This window comes from Gallinula chloropus (genome assembly GCF_964237585.1).
Source record: "Gallinula chloropus genome assembly, chromosome: 10".
NCBI lineage: Eukaryota > Metazoa > Chordata > Aves > Gruiformes > Rallidae > Gallinula > Gallinula chloropus.
In genome coordinates, this window is record NC_140095.1 from 16,600,082 (window position 1) to 16,613,876 (window position 13,795).

At 43.5% G+C, this 13,795-nt stretch overlaps 1 protein-coding gene across 1 annotated transcript in view; it reads right to left on the reverse strand.

Moving 5' to 3' along the window:
• Positions 1-1,220: 1,220 nt before the first annotated feature.
• The window catches only part of RNF145 (ring finger protein 145), a 36,185-nt gene continuing 23,610 nt past the window's right edge, over positions 1,221-13,795 (reverse strand). The window contains exons 5-10 of the mRNA XM_084268432.1: positions 11,194-11,369; positions 7,328-7,468; positions 6,076-6,258; positions 4,051-4,198; positions 3,018-3,374; positions 1,221-1,864 (exon numbers count right to left, since the gene is read on the reverse strand). Of these exons, the coding sequence (XP_084124558.1) occupies positions 1,403-1,864; positions 3,018-3,374; positions 4,051-4,198; positions 6,076-6,258; positions 7,328-7,468; positions 11,194-11,369 (1,467 nt within the window). The 3' untranslated portion in view covers positions 1,221-1,402. The remainder of the gene's footprint in view (positions 1,865-3,017; positions 3,375-4,050; positions 4,199-6,075; positions 6,259-7,327; positions 7,469-11,193; positions 11,370-13,795) is intronic.

Here is a 13,795-nt window from a genome sequence, read left to right on the forward strand (position 1 = left end):
AGTCTGCATTGGCAGACTGGTGGCAAGAACCAGGAGGCACCACCACAACATACAGCATCAAAATGGAAACTGGGGGAGAGCACGTGCAACAGAAGTTCCCCTCATCTCCAAGAGGAATAGAGCAAATACTGCAGAAAGAAACTCTCAACACATACTTAATTCATCAAATTCCAGTGCAAGAAACACATAACCAGGTGTAAAAATCTTCAAATGTAATTTATTAAGACATTCAGCTATGTCTGTCAGTCTACATCCAAATTTACTACTAAAAATAAAATAGTATCACATTTCACATTAGGAATACCGACTTTGAAAAACACTTGAGTCAAGCCTATCGTATAAATAAGTGACTAATTTCTCTTCATATCAAAATTCACATAAAAAAATTGCCTGCCCCCTACTCCCACCTATTTCCCCACCCCAGTCCCTAGTTCTACTCGAAGCCATGATGCATGTAAAAATTGAAGTATGGACATGTCCTTGTCAAAGAAAAAAAGGTGCAAACCTATTAACAGCTTTAAAAGTGGCATTTGCGGAGTCTGATCATACACAGTAATGTACTCATTCCCAAAGTGCAAATATCGCCAGAGTTTAATACTGTTTTAATTCAGCTGCAAGAATTAAACATTACACAGCACAGTACTGAGAGGCCTCTTATCCGTGCCCTAAAACTCATCCCACTTTCCTCCTGCACGTGGTAGCAGAGGTCAAAGTGTTCATTAGAGCTTTAGTTTACTTCATGCAGCCCCGGACTGTGCCCATTATTAGCAAAAGTTTCATATACATCAAAATATTGAAGACTCCGTCATAAAAGTCAAGAGTCACTATCGATTACATGAATTCAAATGCAACTGCCCCACCAAGAACACCCAAAGCATACACATGACGTATTAAGAGTGCTTCCTTCTTCTAGTACAATCACTGCTGTTTTATCTTTGATTTTTGCTTACGTGCCGTAAAAAAATCTGTCAGCAACAAAGCTGCACCTGGGTCAGAGACCGGCAGCTCAACGCGCTCAGGTACCCTGGGACGTGGCCGTACACGACACCCTCTACCTGCCCAAAACAAAAGCCAGCGTTCTGTCCATCTGTCTACAACCTCTCGCAGACCTCTCGTTCCTCTGAGCCCTCACCTATATGTCTTGAAAACACTCTTGCACTGCAATTTATCTATTTCCAGACATCCTTCCTATGCCCACAGTTCAGAGAGCTTCTGGAGTCATTTCTACTACATCTCACTGGAGTTACCGCTACCAAGCAGCCCATGGAAATCAGCATGGGAGGTTACATTTTGACCAGCATTAAGAGCTAAACTTCTTTCACAGCTGCGGAAGGATAGGTTTTCTTCTGAGTCAAACTTGGATCTCTGAAATGTGTTTGCTCCCACGTCATCCTCTGTCACCTCAGAGCTGGATGCAAACCCTCGGGTCTCGAGACGAGCACCCCTCCGGGGCTGCAGTTAGTTCTGCAGCACAGGCTGCTCCCTGGCTGGACAGGCATGAGCCAGTGTCACTGCCCATGCTCTGGGCCCCCTCTGTCTGAGCAGAGCCTTCCAGGCTCTCCTGTCCATCAGCAACCTGCCCACTGCTCTTGCTTGGGCTCTCTTCTGTACTTGGCCTCTCTTCTGTACTTGGCCCATTGTCATGTTCAACACCAGGAGGCTCAGCTGCATCTCCAGGTCTGGTATCCTGCTCTGCGCTAGGATTTGGCTGTTGAACTGGCTCTGGTCCCAGTCCTGGTAGCTGTGAAGGGCTCTTCAGTTGGCAGTGGCACAGAGGGCAGGTTTCTTGCACATAGAGCCATTTCTTAAGACAACCCGCATGGAAAAAATGGCTGCACGGTGTGATTACAGCAGATTTCATATCCTGAAAGACACAGGAAAAAGAAAAAGACCATTTTATTTGTAATCCATTCCTCTCTTCTCACCCCATACACCTAGTGGGTCCATTAGCCATGGAGAAGATTGGAACAGTCCACAAGCCAGTAAAAGCACATTCCTTCCTTCACACCAGCAAGCCTCCACATTCAAATACACACACAATTCAAACACGGGCCAGGTCTGGCTGCTTATACTACAGGGATTAGAAATTAGGCAAAAGCTTTGTTTGTAAGGTATTATTACATTTAAAAGCTTCTGTAGGATGAGTCATAGGATTAGTTGGCTTAAACAACTGCACAAGTCAAAACCAGCAGGCTTACATATACAACATGTAACACAGCAAACCAGAAACGAAGTAACACCCTAACTCTGTCAGCTGAGACCCAGGTGTTGCTAGTCTGGTGTTTCAAATGCTGGCATTCAACCTGCACTGGTAGTTTTACTCTTCAAAAGAATTAGTATCAAGTTTGAAGTCAATCCAATCACACTCCAACTGCACACGACTCATCTTAGAGTGGTTCTTTCACTGTCATACGTAACTACAGTTTCTATATGAGAGAGACTTTGGAGCTGGAGGTGTGATAAAGATAGCGCTTTCAGTGTTAATTTATAAGGTCCTTACAACTGCTAGCTTATATTAGAAAGACCCTTAACCTTCTGCTAATTACTTTTCTGTTATAAAACTGACATTGCACATGAAGTGGAAGCAGCAAGGTCTGTAGAGACTGAGCTGCTTCTACCGAATAACAACACATCAGCTGCTGAGTACACATTGTCTTGCTGTAACGAAGTTTTCCACTAATGAAGGGCATATTTGCTGCCACTACTGAGACCCATTCAACCTAAACAGGAGAGATTTCAAAGAAGCTCAAGGACAATGTTTGTTGTGTAACTGGAGAGAAAAAAAAAAAGGTGAAAGTTTAAAACCACCCAAACTATCTCATTCTTCATAAAAGCTCTCGGTGACAGCACTCCAAATCAACTTACACAAAGCAGACAACTGGGCAATTGAGGTAACTAACCAAGCACACCATTACCTATTAAACATAAGCCCAGTAACATTTCACTGCATGCAGACTGAACTTGACAGTCCAGAGATACTTCAATTCAAGTCAATCTTTTGACAGTTCCCCTCTTACCTGGTAGCAGATGGCACAGATATCATTGTGTTGCTCCAACTGCTCTTTTGTGGCAATGGGCAATGACTTGATCTTATTCACAGCGTCTCTGCGAAGAAGGAAACTTTTCCAGCCCAGCTGGGCCCGCAGCCACACGTTGTAATAGGAGTGGATGAAGATAATCACAGAACCCATCACAGTCCATTCCCCAAAGATCGTTTCCGAGACACCGTACGCCACCACGCAGAGAGCGACAAGGAATTCCAGCAGCCGGTACGTGCCATTGACGTAATAAATCACATCATCCATATTTTCTACTGGTTCTTTTCTGAACTCCTCCACCATAAACAGAACATAAATGAAGAGCGTCCCAAGCACCTGTAACACAGTGCAAAACCACGAGCTCAGCATCATAACTGGAGCTTAAAGTCATTCGGCATTGCTCATGGAGCTGTGTGCACACAACGCTCCCGCATGAGACAGGGGGCAGGCAAGACCCAGAGTAGTAAAACTGTTGCTGATCTTTAAGACAAATAGAAGTCCCAAGCATTTAGGCTTGTTCTCCAGTGTACTTTCTGGAGTCCAGAAGATAGCTGAGTTGATCAGACAAAAGTGCTGATTATCACTGAGGTTTTTATTAATTTTTATTAAATTTATAAAATCACAAGTCCTAACAAATACTCACAGTACAAAACATTTCCTCTATTTACACTACTGTGTTTTGAACAGCAGATTACTTTCAAAGAGCCACAGCTAAGTAATGATATATAAATGAGGACTCTGGGGGAAGGTTGGAAATAAATACTGACAGTTATGCCCTCAAAAGGGTTCTGGCTTTCCAATTTGATACTGGCTTCCATTTACCTACATTCTCAGCCCACCCTTAGGAGCTCCTTAGCCTCAGTTACAGGATAAAGAGATTTTACATCATATCTTGTACTTCTGCACTTCTATCATCCCTCTTCTTTTCTCATCGTGTATTTCCCCCCCCCCCCAAGGTAACAGGATCAGAGTTAATGCAGGGCTTCAGTTGCCACAGGACTAACATTCTTACCTGAAGAGAGGTTAGAATACTGCTGGAGATAATGATCAACAGCCAGAAATCCATGTGGAAAAACTGACAGATCATGTAGGCCATGTACGCGGGGAACACCAGTAAGAACAGGCAGAGGCTGACTGCTCGGAAGTGCTTCCACAGACTCCTGCAAGCAACACAACAGCTTTTGATTTTCTAAGTCCGATTTGAGTGTCAGAATAAGAACAGGCTGACTGACAGATGTGGGCACATTAGATGTTTGCTCAAGACTACCTTGCTGAAAGGAGTCTCTGCTTTGCTGGGGGACAGTCTCATTCCCAGCACGCATGCCCACAGCACACACAGTGTGGAAACTTCCCCCTCATCTGACCTTTGCTGTTTTCAACACAAAGATTATAGGCAAAAATGCACATACAGTAATTGTCATAATGGGTCACATCAGTGGTTAGACATTTAAGTACCTGAGATACTAAAAGTTTCAGATGAAAGTCCATTAAAATAAAGAAAATTATTAAGCATGCATGTTACAGTTTGTATGCTTTTCTGTGCAGAGTTCTCCCAGGTTATATCCTTATTATAAATCCTTTATATCTTTTTGTTAATATGCACGGGGCAAAGATATTTATTTCCTTTCATCACCACTGCTGCCTTTAGAAGTATATTCCCCAATTCAGGGATCACAAAAGAAGAAATGTAGCAGGACTTGAACATTCATCTCTGACAGTCCTTACTCTGCTCCTATCATTTACTTCTTCCTAATCTCCTCCCCAACCTAAACACACCATCAATCTTTTTACATCCACCCATTTGGGAAGGCTTTCAGAATACCTCCAGTAATTTACCATACTGCCTCTGCACGTTCCTCAGCTTGTATTTTAACCTCATTTAGCTCTGGAAATGAGGTACAGAAAAAAATGAAAGTATTGGGGGAACAGGACAGCAGCAGAAACTGGCTAATTTAATACAGTCTGAAGACACATCAGAACACTAATGTGAGGTCTGCAATTCTGTGTCTGTGGGTAAAGGAGAAACGGAAAGCTGAAGTGGAATTTATCCTGATCCTGGTTGATTTACAACTGCCTGGGAGATTTGGCAGAAGAGAGTTAAAACTCCCTGTCACCACAGACTGCTTGTTTAAGCCGGGCAGATGCTCATATCCTGGCTGTACTCCCTTTCCCTCTGTTACTATATTTGAAGTTAACATTGCTGCAGGCAGAACACGCCAGCTACAAGTAGCCTCTAAGCTAAACAAACTCTCTACACATAAATAAACCTTCTCTTTTATTTCTTCACTTACAGGTTACAGAAAGGGAAAAGACACAAGCAATTAACAGAGATACACACAGATTAATATAACGCAGGTTGCCAATACAGCTCTTCAAAACACAAATCAAACTTAACAATAATCCCACGTGATCAGAACATCTGGTACACTAATGCAAGCCTTCCACCTCCTGTGCTCTGCCAGTAAAGCCCATCATCATTTTGGGATGATGGCCTCACAAAAAATAGGTTTTACAGTGTCTAACACAAGGTCACTCTTAGAGACTTCCCATCCTCACGAGCTGCCTGAGACCACTGCATTAGAAGGAAACCTACCCAAGGCGGGGGAGGTTAAACAAAACCATTCTGCAAATCCACACAATGGTGTGTGGGTGGGCAGAGCACAGGCCCTGGAGTCCTGGATTCGCTTAACTGTGACCACAGAGCACTCATGCTCTTGCTAGGGAGAGCAATATGGGGCGGGCAGGCAGCAGCTGCACAACAGCAGGGTCTTGCACAGGCTGGATGGATGCAGTCCCGAGCCGGAGAGCAGGTGACCAGAGTCACCCCTGTTTGCCAGCAGACAGCACGGTGAAGACTATTATCAGTGCCTTGGAGGGAGTAGGATACAGGGGGGGAAAAAACCACATAATTTGGACTAGAAATCTGCATACAGAAAAGACAGGGTAACTTTACAAGCTACTAAAAATCTGGATCAGGCCATCAACTATTAGTCCATCACCCTTGAGTAACTTTCAGTTTAGGAAACTAGTCTCTTACTTGTCCCTTGAGGCTCCCAATGCCAAGACAATGGGATCAGCAATTTCCAGCATGGACTGAAGTATGGATGCCACCACAATGAAAAGGATAATACTGAGCAGGAACGCCCGATGCACAACTTGTAGCTCAATCAAACCTGTCTGCACAGCCAGGATCAGGAGTGTGACTCCTTCAGTCATTCCCCTGCAGATCAACACAGACAAAAGAACAATCACATCTTTCTGTGTCTCGATGTTGGTTCAAAAATACATCTAGAAACACCATCAAATAAGCTGTTTCTGCCCGAACGCTGTGTCACCAGTTTTAGCTTTTACTGGTGTCCCTGCTAAGGCTTTAACCAGAGGGAAATGTTTTCAGAAATGCTTAAGTACTGGGGATTAGGAATTAGTGCATTTCAGAACGCTGCTCTTCCTAGCAGCATGTGGGCTACATCCACTCCAGCAGACATCACCCAATGACAGAAACCCCCCAGCACAAAGCATGTCAAGGACCCAGGTTGTGTCTTGAGAGGAGGAACCCACCAGCCCTGGTGCTGCCTACCCAAGCCCAAAGCAGCCCTGCTATGTCCATACCTGGGCACCAGTCAGCCTCACTCCTACATCACCATGAGGACCCTCTCCACCCATTTTATTTCCCCATCACCACCCTCTTGTCCATCCTTTGGCGCTGGGAAAACATTACTTTGCACATAGTCTGAACTTCCTATACAGTTAAGGGCTGGAATAACTTGAGAAAATTAGTGTCTTAACTAGGTTTCCAATTTCATACCAGACAAGTTGGGACAAGCATTAAGAAAAGGCAGGTTCTATATTTTGTCTATTTCCCATAGAAATTTACAGGCAATCCATCCAACACTTTGTGTTAAGCCTCACAGATTAGTAATGTTTCACACATGACTACAGGGCAAATGAGGAAATGGAAATATGAAGAGTTTACATTATCTGAGCATGTGAAAATTTTCTAGTGACTCATGAAAATGGAAGCACTAAGACAATCAAACTGTGCAATTATAAATCCCAATTAATGGCTCTGAATTTGCTACAGAAATGAACCATCTCCCCAAAGAAGTCTGCGACAAGCTGTATCTTCACCTCAAATCCTTCCAAGGCACACACAGGCTGGAATACAAAAAGCCTGTCAGCGATACCAAAAAGTTCCTAAGTTAAAAAATTGCAATGCAACCTGTGTATTTTTATACAAATCCCATTTTTGTCTGCTGCTTTTTAGAACCTAAGCACAACGAGGCACTTACCTGTTCATAGCAGGATCATTCATGAATGCTCGGTAACCCTGCAAGTAAAACTTGCAGAGAGTCAGAACTCCCAAAGCAACAAAGGAGACTGTGAAGACCAAGCCCAGCAGCGAGTATGGAGTGCTACAGCATTCGGCAATACTGGGAGGAGAGGGGGGAAAAGAGACAAAAAGAAAAGATATCTCAGTTAAAAGCAACACAATGAGCTCTCTCACTAACCGTGCAAACTGGTTTCAAAGCAAAATCAGATCGGCTTCATGGAAGTATTAAAAGCTCTACACAGCCAGGGAATTGTGCTACGGGAAGAAAAAGCAAAGGCTTCTGTTACTTCTTTCTGAGGAATAATTCAGTCTCTGCTCCCTAGCTAAGGCAGCTGCCAGGTTGGAGCCAGGGTGTGCTGCGGTCCTTGCCCAGTCCCCCAGCGCGGTGCCACACGGTGGCACTCTCCTGCCTCCGGAGCCGGTTCGCAACTGGCAGCCACTGTGCACCGGGGATACTGGCCGAAATTTTACCCAGCTACCAGAAAAGAGAGAGTGAAACGAAAGCAGATTCACTAAGGCACTTCCCACTCCGATCCGCAACAGCGCGAACAAACTGACAAACGCTCCTAGGAGACCAGGGGCTTTTGGTAGCATCCATCAGGTTCAGGTAGGCAACACCTTTCATTCCAATGGCTGAGCCAGAAGCAGCAAAACACAGACAGTGAAGAACATTCTCTATCAGCAGGCTTCTTCCTCTCTTGCTACAGCAGCCAAGTCCCGAAGATCGAGACCCCAGAATACATGTGGCCACGCTGAGAACAGCTGCGCGGCTGCAGCTCCCCCGCCCCGGGTGGTGTTCTGCTGGGTCTGGCACCGCAACACCTGGAGCAGCCTAAAGCTCCGCAGGCTTCTGAAACGTGCTGCTGCCAGAACAAGGGGATCAGCACCGTGTGCCCCAACCCGAGGTAAAGAGCCAGCTGCCAGGCAGGGATTACACACCTGGAAATCCTCACATGCATAAGCCAAGGCAATACATTGACACAGACAGAAATAACTTGTTTAGCAGATTACCTTGTGAAAGAAATGATGGTGGTCAAAAACATGCCATGTTAATTAACCAACCAAAAAGCAAACTAGTCCAGACAAAGGAGTTTTGAGGAAGCACGTGCTTCAAAACTAAACAAAGCTCAGCCAAGAGACATTTAACTTGGTCTCTGTTAATGACTTCTTTAACTGGAAATCTCCTTTGAAAGCAATTCACAGCAGAAAACGTTGATGTGTTTATGCTATTTGCACTGCTTCTGGTAAGCCTTCAGATTCTGCCAGTTTACCAAACTGAGCAGGGCTGAGAAAGGCTTTAAATGTTCCTGCTAGCCAAGGCAGTGAGAAATGCAGTATTTAAAGCAGGTATTTCTGTAGGATATTTAAGGAACTTTAGGTTTTGCTTCGAAGCAAGTTATCAGATAACAGGAATCCTGGCTTATCTTCCTGATGTCAAATCTTTTCTTGTGACTGTAATTTTAGTAGCTTTCTTAAACTTATTTCCAGATGCTCTACTATGCAAGGGTCCATGAAGAGCTTAAGAGCTCGAAGAGAATCCTGGGGAGCTTTCAGTGTTACATTTGTTTGTCAAGCACAAGTTTATAAATTGTCCCAAAGAGCTGAAATCTTCAAGGCTTCAAAAATAAAAATAAAAAAAAAAATTCACAGAAGTTGCATACTGACAGACGAGATTGAGAGGAAAAACAAGGCCAACAAATGTACTGAACAGTTTTTTTGCAAACTTGCAAGCAAGACCTTTCTAGTCTGGGCCAACAGACCTATGTTATGCTCAGTTTTAAAGAAAAGAACTGTTTGGGTTTTTTACTCCCTCTAATGCATGAATTGAGGGGTACTGAATGAAACTATATGGACTCAAACAACAGAAATGGATTTCTCCTCATACAGACCAAGTTGAGCTGTGAAACTCACTGCCTCAGGATCTTTCAAACAACACAAGTGTGCACGGGTTCGAGAGCAGAAAGCACAAACTGAAGGAAGAGAAGCCTTTTGAGGGTTACTGAATACTTGTCAGCCACGCCACGCTAATGCAGCCTGACAGCTGAAGATAGATGTGGGACTGGAAGAGTACTAGGAAGAGTCCTGTTTGTCCTGTTATGGGTGGGTGTGTTTCCAGGTACCCATTCACAGCCACTGCTGGAAACTGGATCTTAGGTTAGATCAGTGTTAGGTCTGACCCACTACAGCCTCTCAGATGTTCTTACAGAAATCACCCCCATCATTCTCACCTGAATTCTGGCCACGCTATTTTAAGCAATCCTTACACGTTGGGGGCACAGGTCCAGAATTCCCTCCCTTTCATGGAAGAGCACATCTTTTCTTCCATTGTATTAAACAGCCAGCTTTACATTATTAACTGGCCTGACAAGGTATTCCAGGTCCCTCCAAAGGGGAAGAGGTTGTCAGTGGTACTACCCAAGTTTGTGGATGAATAAGAATTTATCATTTTTCTACTGTGACAGAGCTGAGAACATAGAGGAAACACTATGCTATCTTCTCAACTTTTTCAACTGCAGGGAGAAATTCATAGAGATCAGCTGGTACTCATTCACTCACAGATCAAGCCTGTGCAAGCCTGCAAAGCAAGTTCCCTGTTTCACTGCGAATATGGGAAAGTCTAACAGCTTGGTGTAGGAATAAACTCAACTTATTTACAAAGAAAAGGATTGTTTCCCCTACCTCTGCAGTACTGCATTGTAACAAAACTAAAACTGCAGCAGAGATGAACAGGAGGAGAATCTTCAGGCATCAATGGTTCTGTTAACCAGGTGACATAGTCAGGGTTTCCACGTAATGCAGTGTGACACTATAAGCAATTTTAATACTGCAGGCAATGAAAACTCTGGCATTTCTCCTTACTGATAATGAGTTTTGACAGCTTGCACTATGGCACCATAGACAGATATACACACTCAGAGAGCCAAAAAAACCTAAGCAATTGGAAAGTGTGATTGGACAACTGCAGTGATGAGCAAGTTACTCAAACATACGGCTACCCAAACAGACAAATTATTGATGTATGGTCTCTAAAAATATGCCCTATGTTACCTGTGTGTTTAGACAACTATTATCTCTTTTCTTCCCCTCCCAGTATTACACCATATAATTTGCCTAACCCATCTGCAACGTGAGTTCCTCTCTGCCCCATACTCCTGCTCCCTTTTGTATGCTGTAAATTCTAGTTACACAGCAGCCAGCAAAGGCACGTAGGTTCCAGCCAGAAGGATTCCCCCCAAATGCTGCCTTTCTCTCAGTAACAGCACTAACTCAAGCCTCTCTCCTTTACCTCAGAACCAGTTTTTCCAAAGCTTTTAGGAATTTGGTGTCTTTAAAGATCTTTACACCTCTGCCAAATTAATCACTGGGCTCAAAAGTTTCTTTGGGAGTCAGGTACTTTGTCTCGATGAACTCAAGAATGTGTCCCACACCACAACGATGACATGAGACACAGGGCTACAAAGCAACAGAGTCACAAATAAGATACCAGTTGGACAAACCCCAGCTGAAATATCTCAGACTTAGAGTATACTGAAAGCACCTTCTAAACCAAAGCTCTAATTATAGTTATTCCCTCATCAAAGGAATATTTTTGCTTTCTTTGGGAACTCTCCCACAGTTCTGCTAATGCTGTCTGTTCTGAATGGGATCCATGCTTCTGAAGAATGAGCTGAAGAGGGTTTACATACGTGGTTGCTGTGACAAGTATTTGTTTGGTATCCAAATGCAATAAAGCCAATCTACATATCTAGTCTTTAAAGAACACAAACGTTCCTTTCAGAAGATAGTCAAAACAGAAAACCAACTATTTGCAGGCTAGTTAATTACCTGGTCAAGAAGAGGAAGAGTAGCCTCTCTCTTGAGGCAGGCTGGTCCCGTGTACTGAAATAGGAATAGATCTGAAGAGCAAATAAGACAAGCCAAAACACCATGAAAAGAACTGGGACGACCAGCTGGTTCCATAGAGACATCCCCAAAGCCAGGAGACCATACACCTCCACCACCTGGGCAAGACAGAAAAATGCAGTTTGTTAGAGGTTCACAGCATTTTTCACATGATTTGATAACAAAAGGATAGTCAACAATATAGCCACCACAAGAAAAACAAAGATAATTCACATGGCATTAGGCATCCCAAAGGAAAAGAGGAGATATGTCAAACTACAGACTGACAAAGGCAGAGCTCGGGTTCAGGAATGACATGTTACCGCTGTCTTGAAGGACAGAGGAGCACCTGGCTGTGCAGCAAACCATCAGACCAACTGAATGCCCCTTCCTACAAATAACTGGCTTGGAGCTGCTGATTGCAGCCCACCAAAAGCCAGAGGGGCAAGGACACACGCCTCCCATTCATGCACAACCCCCTCAAACCTTTCTGCCCAACTTAAGTCACAGCAATGTTCTTTTCTCTGTAGCTACTGCCAAGTCATGCACACACTAGATACTGAAATATGAGCCACATTAGTTCAGCACAGTAAATCTGCTTTGCTGACTTGTTTTTAAGGAAAAATTTAATACCTCACAAATTTTATCTCTAACATGTACCAGACTTCTGACTGCTCCTAATCCACCAAGTGCTTTTAGATTCATGCTTAAGAGTTATTTCAGAAGACTCTGAAGTTCAAGTTACTGGTTTTGTATTGCAAAGATTAAGTCACAACACAGCCATTTCCAAGAAGCTGGTTCTTCATATATGTGGTCTTAATGCAAAAGGTCAAAAGGAAACCACTTGTAACTACTATTTCCTCATCATCCTCTTCCCACAATGACATAATGGCTAGCAAGTTTTAAGCAAACACTAAAAAAGCTGCCTGCTTAGTCTTTCACAGAGGGATGGAACGTCCATGGGACCTGCTGCAGTACACACTGCAGCTGATCCACAAGCGATAGGCTGCTGGCAGGGACACAGAGCCAAGCTGGGGCTTTTAGCTCTGCACACAGACTCATGAAGGAAGTGCTTCTGCCCTCAGGAGATTCCCTTGGCCTGGGACCAACGCAAGCAATCCTATGCAGCTCCTGGCAGAGTACTCTACCACATCGGAAAAGGGTCATGCTACGCTCGTAATGTAGATTCATAACTGTGAGGTATTTCTGGCATCTTCTGCAAGTAAGCAGCCAAGATTCTGAACCTGCTTTTAAATGATACCATTAGCCACAGTCTGAAATACACACACAAACAGAAGCTGCCTCAGTCTACCCGTTAGCACTCTCTCTGCTATGGTGCTGTGTTCAGGAAACACTCCTGGTATTTAACATCCCAATCTTTACTAATTTTTGCCAACAATCAAATCCAGCCTAAAGTAGCAGTAAAAACCTCATAAACACCAGGATGAAAGCATCACTGAAAACTAGTAACTGCACAAAGCTATAGCAATGGAAATACAAGTAGGAAAATACCTAAGACAAACTGGCAATACCCTCCCCTGGAATAAGCACACTAAGCTTGACTTGTATTGGAGTTGCAGCCAGTTCTAGGAACACACTATGAGCCACAGTTTTTTTCTGTTCTGTTTCAGGAACACAGGCAAAGAGCAGCAAGCTCTCTAAAAAACAGAAATCCTGTTTTCCCATACTGTCAATACAACGCACAAACAACTGCCATACAACTTTTCACTCCAACTCACTCTACTACACGCATTTAGAAGAGCAGCATACAACACTGTTATAAATCCAGTACCACGTTATAAAATTTCCTGACATTCTATCTGTACTCCCAAGAAAAAACCTTTATGGTCTCTGCAGAAAAAGTCAGGAGAAAGAACATGATCTATGTCCAAAGACATGCACAAGGAATACTTCTTCCCCCTGGTAATAACACTGTGATACAGCCTGGCATCCAAAGATTTGAAACACCAGGGTGGGGGGAGGACAATCAATCCCAGAGGTGAGCAGGTCTAACAGCTGTATTTAGATCACAATTCTGATCAAAAGTCCCCCCAAAACCTGCAAGAAACAACTATTTCCCCCTCAACCCGCAATGTATTTGCAATCAGAACATTCATAAGATGCTGAAGTGTTTTATGCATAAGTGCCTAATTAAAAAAATGGATCCAGGACTCTCAAATCATAATCCAATCTAAATTTGACTTCAGGAAGCTAAACTCTGCATCCGTTCTGCACATGCAAAATGAAAGTGCTGGTTCCAATCTACTGCAACTCTTTGAGCTGTACAAGGACATGCAACTCTTTTATCCCAAATGTTACCACTCTAAGTAAACAGCGAGCATGATTTTCCTAGTCTCACTAGAAAACAAGGATATTGAAGCTTTGCCAGTTAGGTCCCAAATTATTTTTTAATCAGCAAATCTACAAGCTAGTTATGGATGAGATCAGCCCATGCTAGGTGCTGTACAAACACAGAAGGATAATCCTTCTCCAAGGATCAATTATATACAAAATAAATAACCGGACAGTAATGATCAACATGACA